The 27,108-nt window shown below is 44.2% G+C and overlaps 1 protein-coding gene across 2 annotated transcripts in view; it reads left to right on the plus strand.

Annotated features, from left to right (window-relative positions):
• LOC140453282 (CD276 antigen-like) overlaps nt 1–27,108 on the plus strand; it is a 44,874-nt gene that overhangs the window by 3,504 nt on the left and 14,262 nt on the right. Inside the window, exons 2-5 of one of the 2 annotated variants that reach the window (XM_072547842.1) lie at nt 1,180–1,262; nt 7,602–7,955; nt 10,389–10,676; nt 12,172–12,866. In XM_072547842.1, the coding sequence (XP_072403943.1) occupies nt 1,202–1,262; nt 7,602–7,955; nt 10,389–10,676; nt 12,172–12,326 (858 nt within the window). In that variant the 5' untranslated portion in view covers nt 1,180–1,201 and the 3' untranslated portion in view covers nt 12,327–12,866. Of the gene's footprint in view, nt 1–1,179; nt 1,263–7,601; nt 7,956–10,388; nt 10,677–12,171; nt 12,867–27,108 lie in introns of those variants that run through there. The other variant, XM_072547843.1, reaches the window with a different exon arrangement.

A 27,108-nucleotide genomic window follows, 5' to 3' on the forward strand; every position in this document is an offset into this window, starting at 1 on the left:
ATAGTAGACTATGTGATAACAAGGCCTGATGTGTGTTGGGGGAGTGGGGGGTAAGGACATGGGAGAAGGTGCCCAAGCCCCAAACTTATTGAATTCAGTATTGAGTCCATAAGGCTGTAGAGTTGCCAAGCGGAAAATAGGATTCTGTTCTTCCAGCGTGCACTGAACTTCGCTGGAGAATTGCAGCAAGCCTGAGACAGAGATGTTGGCAAGGGAACAGGGTGGGGTGTTAAAATGGCAGGCAACTGGAAGCTCAGGGTCATTATTATGGACAGAACGTAGGTGGCCTGTGAAGTGGTCACCCAGTCTACGCTTCATTTTCCCAGTGCAGAGGACACCACACTGTGAGCAGCGAATTCAGTAGATTAGATTGTGTGGAGTGCGGGTAAAGTGCTGCTTCACCTCAAAGGTATTTTTGGGGCCTTGGATACTGAGGAGGGTGGTAGTACACATTCTGTGGTTGCAGGAGAAGGTGCTGTGTGCCTGTGGGGGATTTGTTGGGAGTGAAGGAGAGTGGACCATGGTGTCCAGAGGGAATGCTCCGTGTGGAAGGTAACAGAGGGAAGGGAGGGGAGGGGAATGGAATATGTGCCTGATGGTGGCATCCTGCTGGAGGTAGCAGAAATGGCAGCTAATCACCCATGTTGTCCCTCAGTTATGTAGGAAGTTTGGACATATTGGAACTGTTTGCTCAGATACCAGACATTTGAGAGGAGGTTTGACAGCAGTGCTCAAAATCATGAATGCTCTGGACAGAGTAAGCAGGCAGAGACAGTCCCTGGTGGTGGAAGGACCTGAGGACATAAATTTAAGATCATTGGCAGAAAAATAAACAGAAAAGTGAGGAGAAAGGTTTCTGCACAGTGTGTGATAGAGATTAGGAATGGTCTGCCTAGGTGCGGCGAACTCAAGTTCAATCGAAGCTTTCAAGAAGGAATTGGATTGGAAAAGGAAGAATCTGCAGGACTATGGGGAGAAGGCCAGGGAACGGCACCAGGCACATTGCTCCTGCAGAGAGCTAGCACAGACTGGATGGCCTCCTCTAGAGCTATAATCATTCATTTTCAAGGTTCGCATATGTAAAATGAACTCTTGGGAAAGTTTCTATTGATTAATGTTCGTCAACCCATTTAATTGTTACCATTCTTTATTCCCATACTTTGCATTTCTTTCTCAAAGGGGTTTATGAGCAAAGTGAACAATGCTGCGAAAGATCTCTCAATTCAGCTTTTTTGTTCTGTGGGGACGACTGGCATTAAGTGGTAAGTCATCAATAGCTTAATTTCAAGGGATATGATGTGATTTTTTTTCTGTGTTTACGCACAGCTGGTATGAACTCACCCAGAGACATCACCTCTTGTGCATTACAGACCCAGAGACGTGTGCATTGGTCTATTTCACAGCTTGTTTCTCCTTGGACAGGTCACAGATGCTGTAGATTGAAGGCTGTGACTCTGTCCAAAAGACTCGCCTCCTCTTGCTAGTGTATCAGAAGGCCTTTCACTACATTGTGACTACCCCCTTCCAGAGCTACCTAGTTTTGAAGAGGGCGTTGATGGGACCCTCCCAGTGCCTCAAATATATGTAAATATTAGTATTGTATGTGTAAGAGAGGTCTTTGGTTTTACGGCTAGAGACAAAGTCCAATGTTTTGGCTATTTACTTAATATGCAACATATAGAACTGAACTGCTTTTGTGACAAGGAATACAGTATATTCAAAGAGAATTTTTATGAATGCACTATATTCTTGAAATAAATGTTTGTCCTGGAGTTTCTGGCTCAGATAGAACATAGAACATTACAGCATAGTACAGACCCTTCAGCCCTCAATATTGTGCTGACCTGTGAAACCCATCTAACCTACACTATTCCACTCTCGTCCATTTGTCTATCCAATGACCATTTAAACACCCTTAAAGTTGGTGAGTCTACTGCGGTTGTAGGGAAGCCATTCCATTGCCCCTACTACTCTCTGACTAACAAAGCTACCTCTGACATCTGTCCTATATCTACCACCCTTCAATTTAAAGCAGTGTCCCCTTGTGCTAACCATCACCATCCAAGAATAAAGGCTCTCATTGTCCACCCTATCTAACCCTCTGATTATCTTATATGTCTCAATTAAATCACCTCTCAACCTTCTTCTGTCTAACGAAAACAGCCTCAAGTTCTTCAGCCTTTCCTCGTAAGACCTTCCCTCCATACCAGGCAACATCCTAGTAAATCTCCTCTGAACCCTTCCTAAGGCTTCCACATCCTTCCTGCAATGCGGTGACCAGAACTGGAGCAATATTTCAAGTGCAGCTGCACCAGAGTTTTGTACAGCTACAGCATGACCTCATGGTTCTGAAACTCAATCCCTTTACCCATAACAGCTAACATACCTGTATGCCTTCTTAACAACCCTATCAGGAGAAAGTGAGGACTGCAGATGCTGGAGATCAGAGCTGAAAATGTGTTGCTGGAAAAGCGCAGCAGGTCAGGCAGCATCCAAGGGACAGGAGAATCGACACATAAGCCCTTGAAGGGCTTATGCCCGAAACATTGATTCACCTGTTCCTTAGATGCTGCCTGACCTACTGCGCTTTCCCAGCAACACATTTTCAGCTAACAACCCTATCAACCTGGGTAGCAACTTTCAGGGATCTATGTACCTGGACACTGAGATCTCTCTGCTCATCTACACTACAAAGGATCTTACCATTAGCCAAGTACTCTGCATTCCTGTTATTCCTTCCAAAGTGAATCATCTCACACTTTTCCGCATTAAACTCCATTTGCCACCTCTCAGCCCAGCTGTATAGCTTACCTATGTAGATGTAGGGACTCGACTCATTGCATCATAAGACCCCAGTACCTTCTGTACTATAGCCATGCTCTAATTCAATCTGCAGGTAGTGGATTGTAACTTACTGGGAACATTGATTAAAACTTTTTTTTTGGCCAATAATGCTCCATGGTCTACACCTGACAGACAGTAAGAAATAAAGCGTGAATATTTATGGATTAGAACATCCTTTCTTAGATTAGAAATTTAAGTCAACTCATGCTAGTAATGACTCAAAGCACATTTCTCCTCTTTGATCTGACTCATTGTTTCCAATTGTTCCTTCCACCCTGATTGACCTGAGTTTATCTTTGTCAAAACGTGTGGTGCTGGAAAAGCACAGCTGGGTCAGGCGGCATCCGAGGAGCAGGAGAGTCGACGTTTTGAGCATAAGCACGTTCCTGATGAAGAGCTTATGCTTGAAACTTCAACTCTCCTGCTCCTCAGATGCCACCCGACCTGCTGTGCTTTTCCAGCACCCCACTCTCGACTCTGATCTCCAGCATCTGCAGTCCTCACTTTCTCCTAAATTTATCTTTGTCATGATTCCCATTAATTGACTTGAGCCGGTCCCCATCGGGAGGAAGTCCCGCCTCTGAGAGCTGTCAGCCAGCAGCTCAGGTGACTCCTGAAAAAATAAGCTAGGAATCCTTTCAGGTCTCGATTTAACTGACCCTCTGAAAAGCATCCCTCCCAGATCCACTCCCGCCCCCAGGCAGCTTTGAACCCTGGTTCACCCACCTAACCTGCCTAACTCTGGATATTACAGGCAATCCATCTAACCTGCACATCTTTGGAAGAAACTGGAGCACCCAGAGGAAACCCACACAGACACAGGGAGAACATGCAAACTCCACACATGCAGTTGCCCAAGGCTGGAATCAAAGCCAAGTCCCTGATGCCATGAGGCCACAGTGCTAACCACTGGGCCATCATGCCACCCCTCAGCAGCAGAGTCAGTTTAATCTTTTAAACATGTGAATGTGTATTCAGCAAAGCTCCCCTCAACCCCCAATGCAATTGAAGGAGACCATCAACAGTTTACAAGTCTGTGGTTGAGTAATCTCTATTAGTACTGTTTGTATTCGTGCACAAGCAGTTTGTTTTGAAGTGGGGGTTGGTTAGAGTTGGGCGGCACGGTGGCACAGTGGTTAGCACTGCTGCCTCACAGCGCCAGAGACCCGGGTTCAATTCCTGCCTCAGGCGACTGACTGTGTGGAGTTTGCACGTTCTCCCCATGTCTGCGTGGGTTTCCTCCGGGTGCTCCGGTTTCCTCCCACAGTCCAAAGATGTGCAGGTCAGGTGAATCGGCCATGCTAAATTACCTGTAGTGTTAGGTAAGGGGTAGATATAGATGCAGGGGTATGGGTGGGTTACGCTTCGGCGGGGCGGTGTGGACTTGTTGGGCCGAAGGGCCTGTTTCCACACTGTAAGTAATCTAATCTAAACTCTGCAGGGGGTGATACTTTGGATAAATCCAGGAATTGTGGTGAGGACTTGCAGATAGCAGAGCTGGGAGGCCAGGGTCAGCAAGATGAAAGGGGTGTTTACTGCTTTGTTAAGCACAGCATGTCGAAACAAGTGAGACCTCAGCTAGCTCCACAGCCCACTTCCACCCCTCACAATTCCTCATGCATCCTGACATCACTTCTGCCCTTCACATCATCGCTGATGCCACACGCTCAGTGACTTCTGCCACCCCTACTGCCTTGGTCACCATCACTTCCACCCCCACCAGCGCCACTCACCTGCATTCTGCTGACATGCCCCCCACAGACCCCACTGTCACTATCCCCACCCCCCAGAACCCCAAGGGGAACACTACCCCTGCTCATGACTCCACCCCCATTCCCCCACCATCACACCCACTCCAGTTACAGGTTCCGCCCCCACTCCCAGCTCTACACCCACACCAGATCCCAGCTCCCAGCCCTGCCGAGTTTTCACCTTCCCCCCAGACCTCCCCCTCACTGAGGACGAATGATCAGTCCTCAGCAAAGGTCTCACCTTCATCCCCCTCCGTCCACACATCAATGAATTTAATACACGCCGTGATGTCGAACACTTCTTCCGTCGCCTCCGCCTCCGAGCTTACTTTCACAATCAGGACTCCTGCCCACCTTCCGAGGACCCCTTCGCCCACCTCCAACACACTACATCCACCTGGACACCCCGTGCTGGCCTATTACCTGCCCTCGACCTCTTCATTTCCAACTGCCGCCGGGACATTAACCGCCTCAACCTGTCGACCCCCCTCCCCACTCCAACCTCTCACCCTCACAACGTGCAGCCCTCCAATCCCTCTGTTCCAATCCCAACCTCACCATCAAGCCAGCGGATAAAGGGGGCACAGTGGTAGTCTGGCGCACTGACCTCTACACCGCCGAAGCCAAACGTCAACTCGAGGACACCTCTTCCTACTGCCCCCCCTCGACCATGACCCCACCCCCCATCACCAAACCATCATCTCCCAGACCATACAGAACCTCATCACCTCAAGAGATCTCCCACCCACAGCTTCCACCCTCATAGTCCAGGAACCCCGCACTGCCCGGTTCTACCTCCTTCCCAAGATCCACAAGCCTGACCACCCTGGCCGACCCATTGTCTCAGCATGCTCCTGCCCCACTGAACTCATCTCTACCTACCTCGACACTGTCCTATCCCCCCTAGTCCAGGAACTCCCCACATACGTTAGAGACACCACCCATACCCTCCACCTCCTCCAAGACTTCCGTTTCCCTGGCCCCCAATGCCTCATCTTCACCATGGATATCCAATCCTTCTACACCTCCATCCGCCATGACCAGGGCCTCCAAGCCCTCCGTTTTTTCCTCTCCAGACGTCTCCAACAGTACCCAACAGTACCCTTCCACCGACACTCTCATTCGTTTGGCCAAACTGGTCCTCACCCTTAACAATTTCTCCTTTGAATCCTCCCACTTCCTCCAGACCAAAGGGGTAGCCATGGGTACACGTATGGGCCCCAGCTATGCCTGTCTCTTTGTTGGCTATGTAGAGCAGTTGATCTTCCGTAATTACACCGGCACCACTCCCCACCTCTTCCTCCGCTACATTGATGACTGCATTGGCGCCACCTCGTGCTCCCGCAAGGAGGTTGAGCAATTCATCAATTTCACCAACACATTCCACCCTGACCTTAAATTTACCTGGACCATCTCTGACACCTCCATCCCCTTCCTGGACCTCTCCATCTCCATTAATGACGACCGACTTGACACCGACATTTTTTACAAACCCACCGACTCCCACAGCTACCTGGATTACACCTCTTCCCACCCTACTTCTTGCAAAAATGCCATCCCGTATTCCCAATTCCTCCGCCTCCGCCGGATCTGCTCCCAGGAGGACCAGTTCCACCATAGAACACACCAGATGGCCTCCTTCTTTAGAGACCGCAATTTCCCTTCCCACATAGTTAAAGATGCCCTCCAACGCATCTCGTCTACATCCCTCACCTCCGCCCTCAGACCCCACCCCTCCAACCGTAACAAGGACAGAACGCCCTGGTGCTCACCTTCCACCCTACCAACCTTCGCATAAACCAAATCATCCGCCGACATTTCCGCCACCTCCAAACAGACCCCACTACTAGGGATATATTTCCCTCCCCACCCCTTTCTGCCTTCCGCAAAGATCGTTCCCTCCGCGACTACCTGGTCAGGTCCACGCCCCCAAACAACCCACCCTCCAATCCTGGCACCTTCCCCTGCCACCGCAGGAACTGTAAAACCTGCGCCCACACCTCCTCCCTCACCTCTATCCAAGGCCCTAAAGGAGCCTTCCACATCCATCAAAGTTTTACTTGCACATCCACTAATATCATTTATTGTATCCGTTGCTCCTGATGCGGTCTCCTCTACATTAGGGAGACTGGGCGCCTCCTAGCAGAGCGCTTTAGGGAACATCTCCGGGACACCCGCACCAATCAACCACACCGCCCCGTGGCCCAACATTTCAACTCCCCCTCCCACTCTGCCGAGGACATGGAGGTCCTGGGCCTCCTTCACCGCCGCTCCCTCACCACCAGACGCCTGGAGGAAGAACGCCTCATCTTCCGCCTCGGAACACTTTCAACCCCAGGACATCAATGTGGACTTCAACAGTTTCCTCATTTCCCCTTCCCCCACCTCACCCTAGTTCTAAACTTCCAGCTCAGTAACTGTCCCCATAACTTGTCCGGACCTGTCCTACCTGCCTATCTTCTACATCCCTCACATGTAATAGTCCGCCCTCAGACCCCACCCCTCCAACCGCAACAAGGACAGAACGCCCTGGTGCTCACCTTCCACCCTACCACCTATCCACTCCACCCTCTCCTCCTTGACCTATCACCTTCATCCCCTCCTCCACTCACCCATTGTACTCTATGCTACTTTCTCCCCACCCCCACCCTCCTCTAGCTTATCTCTCCACGCTTCAGGCTCACTGCCTTTATTCCTGATGAAGGGCTTTTGCCCGAAACGTCGATTTCGAAGCTACTTGGATGCTGCCTGAACTGCTGTGCTCTTCCAGCACCACTAATCCAGAATCTGATTTCCAGCATCTGCAGTCATTGTTTTTACCTCGTTGATAAAAGTCTTAGTGGTAACTGAAGGGAGTCCTTAAATACCAACCTTGGCCCGTGGGTTTACGGCCCATGTGATACCTCTCCTGTAAATGCAGGGCGTTTTATTACAGATGCTACTGAGCGTTTTCTGGTTCTCTATCAGATTTGCCAACATTTTGTTCATATTCTCTTTTATTTACAGAAAGATTCAAAGTCCTAACGCCTAAAGAGCATGTAGTAGCTATCCTTAACCAAGCTGTGGTGCTGGAATGCAGTTTCACTGTGTCTGAAGAGTTACCTTTGGGAAACGTGGTTATCAACTGGCAGCGTGATGAGAACAGGGAGGTTGTCCACAGTTACTATTATGGGAAAGACCAGCTGAGCAAGCAGAATCCTCATTACTCCGGCAAAACGAGTTTATTCCCGGAAGAGTTTAAAAATGGAAATGCTTCCCTGAGACTAGAAGGAGTAAACCCAGAGCACAGTGGGGTGTACCTGTGTTATGTTGGCAATGCACGTAAAGGTGATAACGGAACAATTACTGTTGTTCTTGCAGGTAAATAGAGATAACATGTTTCTTTTCTTCTCACATCTTACTTGAAAGTACTGTTTCATGTAAGGGGTGGCACAGTGGCTCGGTGGTCAGCATTACTGCCTCACTGTGCCATGGACCCAGGTTCACTTTCATCCTCAGGCGATGTCTGTATAAAATCTGCACATCTCCTCTGTGTCTGTTTTAGTTTCCTCTGGGCACTCTGGTTTCCTCCCACAGTCCAAAGATGCGCAGGTAAGTTGGATTGGCCATGCTAAATTACCTGTAGTGAATAGGGATGTGCAGGCTAGTTGGATTAGCCATGGGAAATGCAGAGTTAAGAGATAGGGTGAGGGTCAGGGTCTGGGTTGGATACTCTTCGGAGGGTCAGTGCAGACCTGATGGGCCCAATGGCCACTTTCTATGCTTTGGAGATTGTGTCCCCAGCAAACCATCCTCCTTGTTTACAAATTACAAATTAGTAACAGGCCATTGTAGTGCAATCCAATCTCACTTCAATATTTTCTAATCAGTCTATTTCAAGATGTTCTGACACACCTCACGATGACACTTGAACTTAGGCCACCCAGCTCAGAGGTTGGGACACTCCCACTGCACCATAAGAGCCCTTGTAATCTTGCTTTATTGTCCAAACAAAAGTTCATTTCAGGCTCATTGCTCGTCCATTCAAACATTTTGTATAATATAAAGTAATTTTAAAATTGAAGCTCGAGGTATAGAGAACGAGAGAACTTTAATTAAACTATTTTAAAACTACTCCAATGCATTCAAATAAGCAACCAAGTGAGCCCCACCCTGAGTACACATCCTCATCCTGATCCTGTTAAAAGTTCTTTTAGAAAAGGGAGTGAACAAATAAGTTCAGAAATTGATTTGTTCAGCATTTGAGGTACTGTAGCGGTTTCCATGAATACTTCCAAAAGTAATACAAAGCATGATTCTCATTGTTCACAACAATTTTTTCTTTTATCAAAATAATTCAAGATCAGATCAAGCAATATCTCCCCATCAAATATTGTTAGCAGGTTCTATAACTCTCTGGCCCATTATTTTATATTTTCCTAAGACTGGGCAAATCATTGATTACAAAAGTTGGCAAGTTATGTTACAGCTGCATAACACTTTAGTTAGGCCACATTTGGAATATTGCATGCAGTGCTACTCGCACACTACCTGAAGGCTTTGAAAAAGGCACAGAAAAGGTTTACCAGGATATTGCCTGGTTTGGGCGGTTTTTGTTATGAGGAGAGGTTGGATAAACTTGGATTGTTTTTACTGGAAAGACAGAGGCCGAGGGACAACTTGACAGAGGTCTCCAATGTTATGAGAGGCATAGATAAGGCTGCATAGCTTGGAATGGAGTGCCATTGGAGATGGTGGAAACAGGCACTTTAGCAACATGTGAGGAGTATTTTGGTAGACACGTAAATGGGAAGTGAACGGAGGGATAGAAACCAAGTATGGGCAATAAATAGCGGGTCTAAATAAAGATTGGGAATTAACATAGGCTTGGTGGGTCAAAGAGCCTATTCCTGTGCTGTGCTGTACTGTATTTTGTATCTAAAAATACTCTCAGTTACAGCAATACAGGAAGCATGCCTCTTGGTTACCACATCTGTGTACATTCAGCAGAGATTTCAGATGCACACATGGCTAATATGAACTACAACTCGTAGAATCCCAATGGTGCAGATAGAAGTCATTCGACCCACTGAGTCTGCACCAACCCTCTGAAGAGCATCCCACCCAGGCCCATTACTGTGTTTGTCCCATGACTAACCCACCTAGCTTGCACATCTTTGAACTGTGGGAAGAAACCCAGACTGACATGGGGAGAATGTGCAAACTCCACACAGCTTGACACAGCTGGAATCAAACTTGAATCCCTGGCACTGTGAGGCAGCAGTAAGCACCACTGAAGATGGTTTATCTACCTAAGGTTTTTCATGATCATTTCTCCTACCTTTCACCTGAGCCAAAAGCTGTGTGCTTGTTACACAACACACAAAGAATGTTGCTGCATCTTGGAATCAAATCTACAGTCCTCGAGTTGGGTGAGGATTTGACTGCCAGGGACCGTGAAGGTGACTTACTTAGTTCATCCAGGACCTTGCTCAGAATAAACCCATCAGGATTCCTGCCAGAATAAGGGGAAATGATACACACTGAATGAGTAACGTTTGTAGTGGTTTTACCCTATCTCACCATTGAGGTACGGTGTATGCAGAGTCACCCATGTGTGGTCAGATTCTATTACAGCCAGAATCCATCTCACCCTTTGGAGGTGGGCTCTGGATTGAAATGACATTAACTTCCATTCTGCATGAGTCAGTGCAACATCATTATTAATAGCATCATGATGTTTGTACACTGCCTTTTGGAATGGCCCTGAGTCATTTATTACTGAGGAAATAATTGACTGTTTGAATTTCACAGCATTTTACAATGAGCCAAGGTTAATCATCAAGCAAGAACCATGTGGCACCAGTTTAATGTTTGAGTCCAGCGGCTACCCTAACGCTGATATTTCTTGGTATATCGGAGACAACAAAGATGTTTCCTTTTTGTCCAACACTTCCTACCAGCAAGATGCTGATGGCTTGTACACAATCCAAAGTGTTGTGGAAGTCAACAACCTGAAGTACAATACAACCTGTAATTTTGTTTTAAGAAATGCTGTGGTCAATCAAACGATCTCGAGGAGTTTTACTTTGATAACTGAAGGTAAGATTTTGTTTCCTCTTTCCTCACCAATTTTCTGTTTCTCCTGAAGTTAGGAGACTGTGGTAACACTCTGCATATCATTGTCTGGGTGTACATTAATAGTGGGTGTTTTGCAAAAGGATCTGTCTCGAAAACGTCAGACCTTTTCTCACAAACGTGGGATTGCAGAGTTGGTCTCGAGGATACATAGTCAAGATTAGAGTCGTGCTGGAAAAGCACAGCAGGTCAGGCTTGACTCTAATCGCCAGCATCTGCAGTACCCACTTTCACCAGGGTGCATAGGTCAATTGTCATATTGGTACTGCTATTCCAGCTTTTAGCACCTGATGTAGCATATGTTGAGCACGTAGGCAGATCTGGGAAGCCACTGGAGGATTTAAGCAGTATGTAAGATATCTTTTACGATGTATATTGGGTTAGGACACCACCCCCCCAATATCAGATCAAAGAATCAAAATGTATGATGCCCCATGTTGTCACCCCTTCATGTTTATCTCCTAGTCCCATATTATGTTTGGTAATTAATAATAAGCCAGATTTGGTGAACAGTCTAATGATTCATGACTATTAGCTGAATAGCAATCATAAGATTCTCAAATTCAACCATGTAGCATCCTTACAAGTACATGTCATCCTGGAAGCATCCCAGCAGACAGGTTGATGGCTTTGGAGCTGCTTGCATCATCAACCATATTATTATTAAGCCCAATGTTATGGACACACATTGAGTCACAATTCATTATTTTGGAAAATTGGTCTACAAAACAAAAAAGGGCAATTTGCCTCTGTGGTACATTTAATATCAGTTGGAGTAGTTAAATAATTTGATGAATCTCATCATTTTAATGCTAACTAACCACTAATTCAAAATTAGTGCAGGCTCTTTATGAAGAGGAATTAAAAGCAACATACTGCAGATGCTTTCAATCTGAAATAAAAGCAAAGTGCTGGAGAAAGTAGCCAAGCCTGGTAGTCAGGATTTGGAGATGCTGGTGTTGGACTGGGGTGTACAAAGTTAAAAATCACACAACACCAGTTATGTAACTTTTTAAAAAAGTTTAGTGATTTACATATGAAAGAACTGAAAACAGCTTGATCATTCTAAAAGATGAGAGACTTAACAAACAATCCAGGTCTTTTTCAATATATAATTTCAGTTACATCACACTGTAAACTTTTGCTATAAATTCTGTGTCTTACAATTTTATTCTCCACAATCACCTGGTGAAGGAGCAGCGCTCCAAAAGCTAGTGCTTCCAAATAAACCTGTTGGACTATAATCTGGTGTTGTGTGATTTTTAACCAAGCCTGGTATCATCTGTGGACAGGGAGAAATCATATCAAACTCAAAACATTATCTTGGTTTCTCCCTCCTTAGTTGCTGCTAGACTTACTGACTTCCTGCCTCTATTTATGATATACTCTTATTTATATGATTCCTTATATTCAATTAATAAAACTCTCCATTTTCCATTTTTTAAATTTCTGTTTTTAGGATGTGAAACGTCGATGTCAAAACCGCACTATATAAATCTCACAAATTATATTGTTGGCAGTATATTAATGATAATCTCACTGGCTGTACTATTATGTCTCTATAAATATTTTAAAGCAAACAACAGAGAAGTCATTGTTCCAAGTTCATTATGAGATCACTGCAACACCCACAATAAGATGATAGTGGTTGTAACTGATCTCTGCTGGAGTGTGTGTCGATCTGCGCAGTGTTGTGCTGGTTGCATGTGGGGGAGCATGTTTCGAATGTTTCATTCCGGTTACTGTGTCTGAATAGTTGTATTATTGACCAGCGGTCCCCATGCAGAGGCTGCAAGGAATCCATCTGTCATGAAGTTCTTGCAACACAGAAAGAAGCTGTTCGGCCCATCAAATCTGTACTGGCTCATATGGCCAGGCTTATTAATCCTTGAAGGCTCGCATTTATAAGGAGATGCTTGTAATGATGGATACAGTCGAGCATGTGGAAGAGCACTCTGTGCCTGCATGGGAAGGAGAGCAAGAGGAGTGTTTGGTGATTGTTGTGGATCAAACCTTTAAAAAGTGTGCAAGTGATGAAAAAGCTATGACATACTGATGAGTCATTTCTAGATGCTGAATATTTGGAAGTTTTACCTGAGTATTAGTTAAAATCTGAATATTAGTTATCAATTTTGCTCCTTACATTTCAATTTAATTCAGCAATAAAATTATTAATCAATACATGTACGACTACTGAAGTAAATGGGGGGGCTGCAGAATACCATTTGGCTTAGCAAGATTCACAGTTATTTCAGTTTTTATTTGGATTAACAATGCTGAACCAGTACTACCCCCTCAGGCACATTGTCACTAAAACCTTGTAATCTACGTCAAAGCCAAAGTGCTTGCCACTAACCTTAAAAGCTGTCTGTCTAGCATGGCTTTGCCTTCTGTTCAGAACAGTTTAAACCTGCACAGATGACTCTTCATCTAGATTCAAAAAGTTAGCTTGCTTTCTCTCCATGGATGCTGCCTGACCTACTGTGCTCTCCAGCATTTCTTGTTTTCAGTACAGATTCCAGCATCTGCAGTAATTTACTCCTGCATTGAGTTTAAATCTGGTGACAAGCCAAGGGGTACATGCAAGAGGCTGGAAGCAGCAATGAAGTCAGCAAATAAATGCACTCGGAGAGCCTCGCACAATTAACATACAGTGAGGATGCTGAATCATGTTTAGTTTAAATTTTCAGATACCAAAATTACGACTAAATTAAATAGGTGCTAAACTAAATGTAAATATTTCAGTAAAGAGAAAAGTATATTTTTAAATGAGTGCATTTTCTTGTGTGGAAAAATTTTATATTTCAGAATACAAAATTAGCTTTTCAGGACCACTGAGGCTAATTATAAATTAGCTGAATGGGATGCAGGTGTTGTTCTGACACTACTAAGTAACTTTTTATTGGCTTTCCTGTAAGGATGGAAGTACTCACTTTCTTCTGGTGCTGTATGGAATAGTGCCCCAACAGCACTCTCTCTGCACAAACAAAGGATTACAGCAACCTATCAATCTGCTGTAAGATTCAATAGAGTAGTAACGCTCACATCTCAACAGCTACTTGTGGATACAAAGCTAATCTTGTTCTGTAATGTTGCTCACCGAATACTTTTTCTGTCACTTCCAATATATCCCACATAACTCATGATTCACAGCAGCTCTCAAGAGTGTTGCAGGAAGCATCTACAAGGCACAAGTCAGGAGTCTGATGGAATACTTGCCTGAATGAGTGCAGCTCCACCAACACTTAAGAAGCTTGACACTGTCCAGGACAAAGCAGCCCACTTGATTGTCACTACGTCCACAAATGACCATCCACTCCACCACCGATGCTGAGTAGCAGGACTGTATGTTATCTATCTACAAGATGCACTGCAGAAATTCACTAACCATCCTTAGACAGTCCACTTCCATCTAGAAGGACAAAGGCAGCAGATACAGGGAACACCACCTCCTGGAAGTTCTCCTCCAAGCCACTCACCAGCCTGATTTGGGAATATATCACCATTCCTTCACTGTTGCTGAGTCAAAATCCTCCCTCAGGGAATCATGGGTCTACCTACAGCACATGGACTGCAGTTCACTACCACCTTCTCAAGAGCAACTAGGGACAGGCAATGCCATATCCCATGAATGAATTTTTCAAAAAAAGATTGTGATGTTTTGGGCCCAATCAATCCTCTTCAATACCTCTTCCAATCAGCTAAGGAACTCTCATTGTTGAACTATGCTTTTTGTGTCTCAATCATTGCTTACCATTCTCACTGCCAGATCTCCTGTAGTTAGCCCTCACCCATCTGGGTGGCATTGTTAAACATAACTACAATGATAAGCAATAACTTGAGAGACGGAGAGCATAGGCCAAGCTAGATAAGGATGGCAGTTTCTTTTCCTAAAGGACATTAGTGAACCAGGTGGGCTTTTCCCCTGATAATCAACAATGGATTAATGGTCATCATTACACTCTTAATTACAGATTTTTATTGAATTCAAATTCCACACTCTACTGTGTCTGGATTCAAACCCAAAGTATTACCTCTGGCTTAATAGTCCAGTGATAATTATCATTGGGCCATTTCCTCCATCAGGTACAGGCATCACTAACATCATTATGTCGTATTCTCTTTTGCACAAGCTCAGTGGCTACACTTGGAGTAAAAGGTATGGTTCCCTTAGCAGTTCTCATTTCAGACAGGCATGTTTCTGCCACTATTTTTGTTTAATTTGTTCATTGTGGGCATCATTGGTTGGACCAGCATTTATTGCCCATTCCTAATTGGGCAGTCAAGAGTCAAATACATTGTTGTGGGTCTGGAGTCACATACAGGCCAGGCTGTGTAAGGACAACAAACTTTTGGAACATAAGAAGAGGAATAGGCCATTCACCCCCTTGAGCCTGTTCTATCATTCATTGAGATCATAGCTGATCTGTGGCCTAACTCCATGCACCTGCCATTGTCCCATGTCCCTTAATATCTTTGCCTAACAACGCATTATCTATCTCAGATTTAAAATGAACATATGATCCTGCATCCTCAGCAATTTGTGGAAGAGATTTCCCAACATCTACCACCCTTTGTCGACATGTTTCCTAACCTCTTTCCTGAACAGTCTGGCCCTCATCCTCTGTCCCCTAATTCTAGAAACTCCAACTACTGAAAATGGTTTCCTTGCCCTGTCTTTTCCCATTAACATCTTGAAGACTTGACTACTTATCCAGAACCCTACACCAATGTTCAAGGGAAATGGTTTCAAATCCCTCTATGGCAGATGGTGAAATCTGAGTTCAATAAAAACCTGGAATAATGAGCTCGCCTAATGGAAACCATGTCATAAAAACCCATCTGCTTCATTAATGTACTTGAAGGCATTAGAACACTGGAGTACAAGAACGTACTGCAGAAGGCATGTTGCAGTTGGACAACATTGGGTTGACCCTATGTGGAGAACGATCAGCAGAATTGGGCACCACACCTTAGCAAGGATATATTGGTCTTAGAGGTTGAAGTCTTCAATCAAATCATCCCGTAACCTTCTAAACTGTAAAGAAAGTAACCCTAATTTGTATCATCTCTCCTGTTAACCCTGAAATTCAGGTATCAATCTTGTAAATCTACTCTTTACTCCTTCTAAGACCAATATATGCCTCCTAAGTTGTGGTGCCCAGTCAACTTCACATGGGGCCAAGCCAAGGTTTGTCCAACTGCAGTACCTTCTTATATTCCAGTGTTTTAATGCCCTCAAACACATTAATGAAGCAGATGGGTTTTTAATGACATGATTTGCAATAGGCTAGCTCACAGTTCCAAATTTTTACTGAATTCAAATCTCATCATCTGCCACAGCTGGATTTGAAAGCATATCCCCCAGAACATTGGCATAGGGTTCTGGATATTGAGTCCAGTGACATAACCACTTCTCCAGCACCTGCCCGTGTGTGGAGGCTCTGAGAAGAGTTGAGTGCCACATTCTAACTCTGCTGTTTTATGGGAGGTATGGATAAAAGGAAAGAGTGATAAACAAGCAGATAGTTATTACCACAGCCTCGGTGAGGCTGTTGGCATCATTTTGTTTCTTTTCAGGCTATTTTCATATATTCCTCAGTAGCTGGTTCAATGCTAACCATTCAAACCAAGTTTTTGTCTTCATCTTGTGGTATAGTGGACAGGGAAGAAGGTTACCTCAGATTACAATGGGATCTTGATCAGATGAGCCAATTGGGTGAGAAGTGGCAGATGGAGTTTAATTTAGATAAATGCGAGGTGCTGCATTTTGGGAAAGCAAATCTTAGCAGTACTTATACACTTAATGGTAAGGTCCTAGGGAGTATTGCTGAACAAAGAGACCTTGGAGTGCAGGTTCATAGTTCCTTGAAAGTAGAGTCACAGGTAGATAGGATACTGAAGAAGGTGTTTGGTATGCTTTCCTTTATTTGTCAGTGTTGAGTATAGGAGCTGGGAGGTCATGTTGCGGCTGTACAGAACATTGGTTAGGCCACTGTTGGAATATTGTGTGCAATTCTGGTCTCCTTCCTAGCAGAAGAATGTTGTGAAACATGAATGGGTTCAGAAAAGATTTACAAGAATGTTGCCAGGGTTGGAGGATTGAGCTATACGGAGAGGCTGAATAGGCTGGGGCTGTTTTTCCTGGAATGTCAGAGGCTGAGGAGTTACTTTATTGAGGTTTATAAAATCATGAGGGGCATGGATAGGATAAATAGACAAAGTCTTTTCCCTGGGGTGGAAGTGTCCAGAACTAGAGGCATAGGTTTGGGTGAGAGGGGAAGATATAAAAGGGACCTAAGAGGCAACTTTTTCACACAGAGGGTGGTACGTGTATGGAATGAGCTGCAAAAGGAAGTGGTGGAGGCTGGTACAATTGCAATATTTAAGAGGCATTTGGATAGGTATATGAATAGGAAGGGTTTGGAGGGATATGGGCCGGGTGCTGGCAAGTGGGACTAGGTTAGGTTAAGATATGTGGTTGGACCGAAAGGTCTGTCTCCCTACTGTACATCTCTATGATTCTATGCTTGTATTCACAATTTATATCCACCCAACCAACATTCCCCACCACACACACCCCCCCTAACCTCCACCACCTCCATAGCCCCCACCCCTCTTGTTTCCAGGACAATGTTAAATATCTTTTTGAGTTACCAAGCACTAAGAGTATGGGACACTAGAAACACCAAACACACATAGAGTGCAAGGTTTTGAATTAAGTCTAAATACAGAGGGAAAGGAACTATAGAGAAGGAAAGAGCAAGATTTCCAGTGTCAGCAGTTTAACGCTTTCATTCTTATCATCCCGGTGCCTGGCTTATGCCTTACTTCAAAATCATATATTTGCAGTTTGTTGATGGACTCATTTCCATTGCACATGGTCTGTTCTGGCACAGTGGGTTTGGTTTGGAACTATGAATAATGGCTAGACCTGGATTCATGCATACTGATAGTCTTGCCAATGCTGGACCTTTGGTACGTCCTAGGTACAAGATTTTGGAAAGCCAATATGAGCTTGCAATGGAATTGGGATCTATGATAGGCTCTACCATGGAGCACCACTCGCTGAGATATATATCTTTCAGGATACATAATGGTCATCAGTCGGTATTGTGTTGATTATTGCATTGAATGTGCCATTCTGCATTTTCAGGACATATAATATTCCTGGTCATAAAAGCTTCTGATTGATTTATACTGTTGATGTGATGGGTAAGGTTAATGATATGGTAAACTTGGTCATCTTCTGCAATTTGCATTTCACTTGGTTATCTCTGAACCTCATAGATGAGTTTGTATATGTGCAGCTTTTTAACACTTCCCTTGCTACCAGTGTACCATCTTGTTAGTCACCTGTGTTTTGCTCTGGGGTCTGAATTAGCCTTTAAACCCAGATGGAGGTGCAGGCCCCAATGTCCCTTGGTGCCACCTGCTTTCAAGATATTAAGAAAAGCTAGACAGATCTTTGGTAGGTGCACCAAATCAGATCTGATACGGATTTGATTGGTTCGGTGTGTTTTGCTGACAGTAGTAAAGTGTTGGCTACATCAGAAACATGTGGTAGTGTTGGCCTGTCATGATGGCTTCCCACTTGTGTCTATCCTCCAGTATAATATCAATCATAGGGCTCTTTTCCTTCCCCAGGAGAGCCTTACCGAAAGCTTTAATTGCTGTGGAGACCATTACTAACTCAATAAGCCAGTCTGACAGCAGCCCTTCAGAAATATAGCACTCATATCTTTGATGTGGCATCTTTCGACCAACACGTCAATAGACTCTTGGGGTTACTTTCATTATGAGTTGGAGTCTGTTAATCCTGAGGTTAATCTTTTCCTTGAGCTGGTCTCAGAAAACTTTTCAGATCTTTCTGATCACTGGTGGATAGGCAAGACCTATTAATGCTGCAAAACCCCGCCGTGCCAATTGTAAGCAATATTTTGTGGGACCATCTGTTGCCCAATTTGTAAAAAACAAATTTCATGTGCTTTTTGAACAATCATAATTCAGTAAAGGTGGCACTAGATGCCCAGTCCATAATTAAATGTTTGCCTTCTATTTCTCTTTGCAGATCATTACCTTCCTTTAAGCAGTAAAATACAATGCAATGTTTATTTCTTTCACTGGTTTGCTTCATTTTCCTTCTCTTTTTCCCTCTTCTGCTTCTCTTTCACTCTCTTTTTTCCTATTGCAATACCTTTTGCTCTTGATCATGCTAAAAAGGTCACTTTGAGAACTACATGCTTGTATTTTAAAAATTCCAGGTTTACAGTTGCAAGTTTCTGCCTATAAGTGGCAATCATGCCAACTAAGGAGGGGCATTCATGCCAAATAAGGAGTGATGACATCACATGTGGGTTCCCTCTACTTTCATGGAAGAACCCAGCAAGCCAAGCAGCATCAGGAGGTGGAGAAGTCGATGTTTCAGATGTAACCCTTCTTCAGGACTGGGGGTGGGTGTACCAGGAGCTGCAGATAAAGGGGGTGGCAGGGGCAGGGTAGTGCCGTGGGGATAGGTGAAGACAGGCAGAGGGTATGACTTGGTTGGTTAATGGGAGGAATGAATCCGGTTGGTGGCAGGGAGGAGCGGAAGGGAAAGGGAGGGGCTAGGAATGGAGTCGGGCCATGAGGAGGGAGGTTATTTGAAATTGGAGAACTCAATGTTGATTCCTCTGGGCTGTAGGCTGCCCAGGTGGAAGATGAGGTGCCAACCGGAGCTCCCAGTTACTGCCCATTTTAGTTCCCCTTCCCACTCCCTTTCAGACATGACCATCCTTGGCCTCCTCCATTGCCACAACAAACCAAACCACAAATTGGAGGAACAACACCCCCATCTAATGCCTGGGCAGCCTAAAGCCCGGAGGACTCAACATTGAGTTCTCCAATTTCAAACAGCTACCCTTGTCATCAGCTGACTCCATTCCTAGCCCCTCCCCAACCCCTCCACTCCTCCCTGCCACCAACCAGATTCATTCCTCCCATTGACCAACCAGGTTGTACCCTCTTCCTGTCATCACCTATCCCCACTTCACCACCTTGTCCCTGCCACCCCCTTTATCTGTAGTTCCCCTCACACCCACCCCTAGTCCTGAAGACAAGTTACACCCAAAATGTCAACTCCTCCACCTCTGATGCTGCCTGATTTGTTGTGTTCTTCCAGTCTCCTGCCTGACTACTTTGGATTCCAGCATCTGCAGTTTTGTTTTGTCTCCCTCTACAATTTGGAAAAAGATAGTGGAGATAACCAGTTGATGTCTTGTCAGAGGTAAACTGTCTTAATGCAGAAAACCACTTTGTTGAAAATTTTAAAGGTGCATTTTCTTTTTGGAGCACTTTAGATTTGTGCTTTCAGGGATATTTGATTGCCAGAAGACGTGTCTTTTTTTTAATGAAGCCTTTAGTCTTTCTTGTATTTGTAACTTCAGCTCTTTTAGTGTTAAGTATGGGTAAGCTTAAAAAGTCCTTGAAGGAAATGTACTTTAATCTAAAGCAAATTAATTCTGTCTTCTGGCTGGTCATGGATCTAACTATAGGTCTACACTCACTGAACCTAATACTGCCATTATCTGAATTCTCTGATGCCCAGAGCTGCTATTCAGTCGGTCTTCAATTAGTTTTTCAACGACCTGCACCCAAGTGGCATTGAAGTCATTTTTTAAGTAGACAGCCACCACTGTTAACCATGGTAGGGATTTTGCCTCTGGCATGGTATTTTACCAGATGCCACATTGCATACATTATTTATTGAAACATAGCATCTAGGACGTCATTGACATGGTACTGAATCCGACAGATCTTTATTAGAGTTATTAATTATATACAAATTTTACATTCACGGGCACATGAGTGCTGGGCTAATATTAAGCCATTAGGTTACACAGAACAGCACATTTCTATTGGTGTGACATGATTCAAGTGAACCCTAGTAAAACGGTGATTATACCCTTCTGCACCCTTATACACTCAAGTCGTATCCTATGAGACAGGGGCAATATCATTAGCATGTCTTATTGAAACGCTGAGACATAACACAAAATAGATTCCATTTGTTTGAACGTCTGTTAAAGGATAGACCAGTAGGTAGATTTGTTCCAAAATTGCAGTACACTTCTTAACACTGCAAATTGTAAGTTGGCTGCTGAAAGTGGACAATGGCTGCTGGTCACATACTGGATTAGTGGTGCTGGAAGAGCACAGCAGCTGGTCACATGTTCTACATCCTAGTTACTCAATCATTAGCATGTTCTCTTTTGATGTGCCATTACAACAGAGTAATGAGCCCCTAATTGAGGGACCCGTTGATTTGTTGGTTGATTCAGTTGAGGAAAGAAGTAACAGATGACTATGCTACAAATGCAATGTCAAACACTGAGTAAACATGCAAGATCTGTTAGAGGAGGGCTACACTATTGAAAACAACTTAATATGTCACTCATAATACTTGATGCTTTTAATCTGTAAAAATATTTTAGTTCCCTACTTTCTTGGCACTGTATTCTCTAGCAGTATAGGGTGGAGATGAATTTTGGGCATGATAGGATCCTCCTGGTCCCCACCCCACCAGCCTCCGCATCCAAATAATTGTGAGGACTCTACTTCTGTCACCTCCAACAACCAGATACGTTATCCCTTCCCTCCCCTGTCAGCATTCTGCAGGGATTGTTCCCTCTGCGACACACTGGGTTCACTCCTCCTCCATTCCCAACATGTCACACCCGCCCAGCACCTTCCCACAAAATCCCAGAAGAGCTATACCTCCCTGTTTACCTCCTCTCTCTCATAATCCAAGGCTCCAGATACCTTGTAGGTGAGGCAGCAATTTACTTCACTCAATGTAATTTACTATATTCACTGTTCACAATGTTGTCTCCTGTACAGTGGGGAGACGAAGCACAGACTGGGTGAATATTTTGCAAAATGCCTACATTCTATCTACAAATATGACCCTGTGCTTCCAGTTGCTCACCAATTCAACACACCGCCATGTTCCCTGGCCAATGTTTCTGGTGCTGCAGTATTCCAGTGAGCCTCAGTGCAAGCTTAAAGAACAATGTCTCATTTTTCACTTAAAGACCCTTGAAACTCTAGGATTCAACATCAAGTTCACTGAATTGAGAGCCTGATTGTATCCTCCCATGTTTTTACCCACACCACACCCGGTCCTGTTAACAGCATGGGTTGTTTTTGGCACAGTTATCCATTAGCAGGTACTCCGAGAAGCATTGTCACATTGTATGGCTTGTATTCAGTATAGCTGACCCATTTTCTCTTACTCTTAGCTCTTATTATCACTTTTTCAGCTTTTCTGTCCTGGCCTGCTATGCATTATCTCCTTCTTTAGATTAGAATAGATTACTTACAGTGTGGAAACAGGCCCTTCGGCCCAACAAGTCCACACCGCCCCGCCGAAGCGCAACCCACCCATACCCCGACATTTACACCTTACCTAACACTACGGGCAACTTAGCATGGCCAATTCACCTGACCTGCACATCTTTTGGACTATAGGAGGAAACCGGAGCACCCGGAGGAAACCCACGCAGACACGGGGAGAACGTGCAAACTCCACACAGTTAGTCGCCTGAGGTGGGAATCAAACCCAGATCTCTGGCACTGTGAGTGCAACAGTGCTAGCCACTGTGCCACCGTGCCGCCCACAAACCCCTACCCCATTCATATTTCTATCTCTCAGATCTCCATCTCCACCTATCCACTACCCCTCCTCCCCCGCACACTTTCAGCAGGAATACCATTTTTAACTGGCTGCTAACAGCTCTGATGATGAGTTCCTTTCCTCACACTGTGCTGCCAGACCTGCTGCATTTTTGCAGCAATTTCTTTTTGTGTTTCATGAATTCTGGTGGGCATTTTGACAAAATATGACCGCTGGCCCTCCACCATACAACCGTTAAAAGACCCTGAAAAAAAGGCCTATTTAGGACAGTTAGGATATAACTCTTCGCAAACTAACTCAGGAAGGTGACTCATAGTCAGTGAGAGGGGCCGTAAGGACCAAGAATCACTTGTGCATGAACCAGCTGGAATGGTAACAATGCGATAAACGATTATTCAGGCTGGTGTGGTATGATTAGGAGAAAGTGAGGATTGCAGATGCTGGAGATCAGACCTTAAAAATGTGTTGCTGGAAAAGCGCAGCAGGTCAGGCAGCATCAAAGGAGAAGGAGAGTCGACGTTTCGGGCATAAACCCTTCTTCAGGAATGAGGAGGGTGTGCCAAGCAGGCTAAGATAAAAGGTAGGAAGTAGGGACTTGTTGGAGGGGCGTTGGGAATGCGAAAAGGTGGAAGGAAATTAAGGTGAGGGTGATAGGCCGGAGAGGGGGTGGGGACGGAGAGGTCGGGAAGAAGATTGCAGGTCAAGAAGGCGGTGCTGAGTCTGAGGGCTGGGACTGAGAAAAGGTGGGGGGAGGGGAAATGAGAAAGTTGGAGAAATCCGCATTCATCCCTTGTGGCTGGAAGGTTCCTAGGCAGAAGATGAGTCGCTCTTCCTCCAGGCATCGTGTTGCCATGGTCTGGTGATGGAGGAGGCCAAGGACCTGCATGTCCTTGGCAGAGTGGGAGGGGGAGTTAAAGTATTCAGCCACGGGGCGGTTGGGTTGGTTGGTGCAGGTGTCCCAGAGGTGTTCTCTGAAACATTCCGCAAGTAGGTGGCCTGTCTCCCCAATGTAGAGGAGGCCACATCGAGCTACACTGGCACCGCCCCCCACCTTTTTCTCTGCTACATCGATGACTGTATCGGTGCTACAGCTCTGGTGTGGTATGATTGCCATCTTCAGGAGCATCTGCCATTTGGACAGAAAAGACCTACTTCAAAGTGGATCATGCATCTGCATTGGCAATAGCAAGACAAAAATATAACAGCCAAGTATAATATGTTGACAGCTACCAGACCAAATCATAATCACATTTTAGTCATTCTCCATGAAGCAAAGGCTGATTAACATTTCTAGTGGACACTTTTAATGGGAAATCTGATGAAGGGTTCCATTGAAAATAATAATTTTGTATTCGTTGTCAGGTGTTGATTGACTTGTTGTGCATTTCCAGCAATTTCCGTTATTAAGAATTCCGTAATTGCAGACTTTTTAAAAATTACTATCTCTTTGAAGTTAGGTTTATTCTTGACTTAAGGGATTAAAAACTAATGAGACTCATTTATTATGTATAATTGTGGAATCTGTAATAAATAAGTTACACTAATGTAATCAGATGAGATTTCAGAAACGATCATAAGTAATACATGAGTAAGTCCTGGCACTCCATAAATTACTGCTGTAAAAGTTATTTGTACAAATATCTCTTTAAAGATAATAACATCTGCTTAATTATGTGATTGAGTTGATTTCAGGGTTAGTTTCACTGATTAATGTATGTGACAAATTCCCTTTCAATGTGCTCCTGCTTTTTAAGTTGGTAATTCATCCATCCCAATGCCCTAGCTCAACTAAGATAAATCTTGATTTGAAAATTTGATTGGATTTGATTTATTATTGTCAGACGTACCAACATACAGTGAAAAATATTGTATTGCATGCTCACCAGAGAAATCATAACTTACATAAGTACATCAGGGTAGTACAACAAGATGCAAAATCTATTGTTACAGCTACAGAGAAGGTGCAGAGAAAGATCAGCTCTAATATGTGAAAGGTCAGTTCATAAGTCTGATAACAGCAGGTAAGAAGCTGTTTTGAAATGTTTGGGTATGTGTTTTCAAATCTTTGGAAGGGGGTGGAAGAGCGTATAACTGGGGTGGGAGAGATCTTTGATTAATTTGGCTGCTCTCCCTAGGTAGTGGACATGGAATCAATAGAAGGAAGGTTGGTTTTTGTGATGGACTAGGCTGTGTTCACAACTCTCTGTAATTTCTTGTGGTCTCAAACAGAGCAGTTGCAGTACCAAGCTGTGATGCATCAGGATAGGATGCTTTCTATAGTGCATCTACAAAAATCAACAAGAGTAAATGTAAGTATTGATTATGCTTCCAATAATGGCATAAAAATAATACAGAGGGGTAATGATCTTTAGATAATGTGGAAGGAGGCGACTGAAGATAGTTAGGATGATTAAGGTGAATGACTAAAGTAGCACATGATAGCAAATATGATGAATGTGGGTTAATGTGGATGATTGGGTTAACGTGGAAAACTCAAGGAGCACATGATAGCAAATGCTGTCAAGCCTGTGTGAGTCAAGCTGAGTGTGTAAGAGAAATAGAATAAGTATATACTCTGTAAGAAGTCTGTCTATCATAGTAGAGACAGATAACCATAAGAATACTGTAAAACAAGCTTCAGTTGCAATGCGATATGAAAAGCCATGTGCATTCACAGTAAAAAAAATCTTAAGCTTGAAGATGTACAAAGAAGTGCTTTCAATAAAGAAAACTTTTAAGACTCCTGCTTGGTCTCCATCTTGCTCATTCACTGGTCTTGGAAAGAACCCAACAATAAGGTCTGATCTGTGAAGCTGTCAGAGTCAAATGGTATGGGTATAATACAAGAATATTTGATTTAAAAAGATACTCTTCTGTAAAACCCACTGCAAAACAAGTTGGTGCTACACTGCAAGCACAGTGTGGTTGACACTCTTGACAATAGTGTGAACAAATACACAAACTTGTAAAAAAGCCAGACCTGCTGAGATTTTCCAGCAATTTTGTTTTTGTAAATGAACTTATAAATAAGGAGCAATAATAGGCTACTCAAGCCTGCTTCGCCTGCAAGAAGGCTATGGTTGATCTGATTACTCCGTATGCCTGCCTGTCTTGGTAATGGTTAATCTGGTTACTCGGTTTACCTGCCTACGTTTTTGCTTATGAAGAATCTATCTACCTCTGTTTTAAAAATATTCAGGAGGTGGAATGTTATGACAAAATGGGGGATGGTGAGATTTATGGCAGCATCAGACAAAAATTCCAATGAGGACTATCCTGACATTGGGAGTATCTTGCTGCATCTTTTCAGTGGTGAGTTTTTTCATTGGGGAGTTTCATGATGCCGATTAAGAGGGGTTATTTTTTGGTAAACACATGGTTAATGGGCCAACTGAATCAACTGTGAAGCATGGTATTATCACCAGATCTGGATCCCCTGGTAATATTCTGGGAACCTGTGTTTGAATGCCATCAGGGTAAATAGTGGAATTTGAATTTATAAAATAACTCTGGAAGTAAAAGTCTAATGATGACCATGAATCCATTGTCAGTTAAAACTCATCAAGGTGGGAAATTTGCTGGTACTTTTCGGGTGGGTTTAAGCCAGCTCAGCAGGGGGATGGGAACTTGTGGTGTAGTTCCAGTGCACAGGAGGATGTGAGTAGGGAGGATATGGACAGGATTTCACAGTCACAGGAGTGTACTGGCAGACAGCAAGCTGGTTTGAAGTGTGTCTACTTCAACACAAGGTGTATCCGGAATAAAGTAGGTGAGCTTGCAGCATGGATAGGGACCTGGGACTTCGATGTTGTGGCCATTTCGAAGACATGGAGAGAGCAGGGTCAGGAATGGATGATGCAGGTTCCAGGGTTTAGATCTTTCATTAGGATCAGGGAAAGTGATAAAAGAGGGGTAGGTGTGGCTTTGTTAATCAAGGACAGTATAATGGTGGCTGAAAGAACTTTTGACGAGGATTCGTCTACTGAGGTGGTATGGGCTGAGATTAGAAACAGGAGAGGCGAGGTCACACTGCTGGGAGCTTTTTATTAGACCTCTGCAGAGTTCCAGGGATGTGGAGGAGAGAATTGGCAAAACGATTCAGGGTAGGAGTGAAAGAAACAGGGTGGTCATTATGGGAGACTTTAACTTACCCAACATTGACTGGAAATGCTATAACTCTAGCACGTCGGATGGATCAGTTTTTGTCCAATGTGCGCTGCAGGGTTTCCTGACACAATATGTTGAAGGGCCAACAAGAGGGGAGGCCACACTGGATCTGGTACTTTGTAATGAACGAGATCAGATGTTTGATTTAGTGGTTGGTGAGCACTTTGGAGACAGTGACCACAATTCAGTTACGTTTAGTTTAGGGATGGAAGGAGATAGGTACATGCCACAGGGCAACAATTATAGATGGGGGAAGGGCAATTATAATGCGCTAAGACAAAACTTAGGAGGCATAGAATGGGGTAGCAAAATGCAGGGGATGGGGACAATTGAAATGTGGAGCTGGTTTAAGGAACAGATATTGCATGAGCCTGACAGATATGTCCCTGTCAGGTAGGGAAGTAGTGATAAGGTAAGGGAACCGTGGTTTATTAAAGAAATTGTATTTCTTGTTAAGCGGAAGAGGGAGGCTTATGTGACGGTGAGACTAGATAGTTCAGAAGAGGCAATGGAGAATTACAGATTAACTAGGAAGGATTTTAAGAGAGAGTTAAG

This window comes from Chiloscyllium punctatum, chromosome 27 (genome assembly GCF_047496795.1).
Source record: "Chiloscyllium punctatum isolate Juve2018m chromosome 27, sChiPun1.3, whole genome shotgun sequence".
Lineage (NCBI taxonomy): Eukaryota > Metazoa > Chordata > Chondrichthyes > Orectolobiformes > Hemiscylliidae > Chiloscyllium > Chiloscyllium punctatum.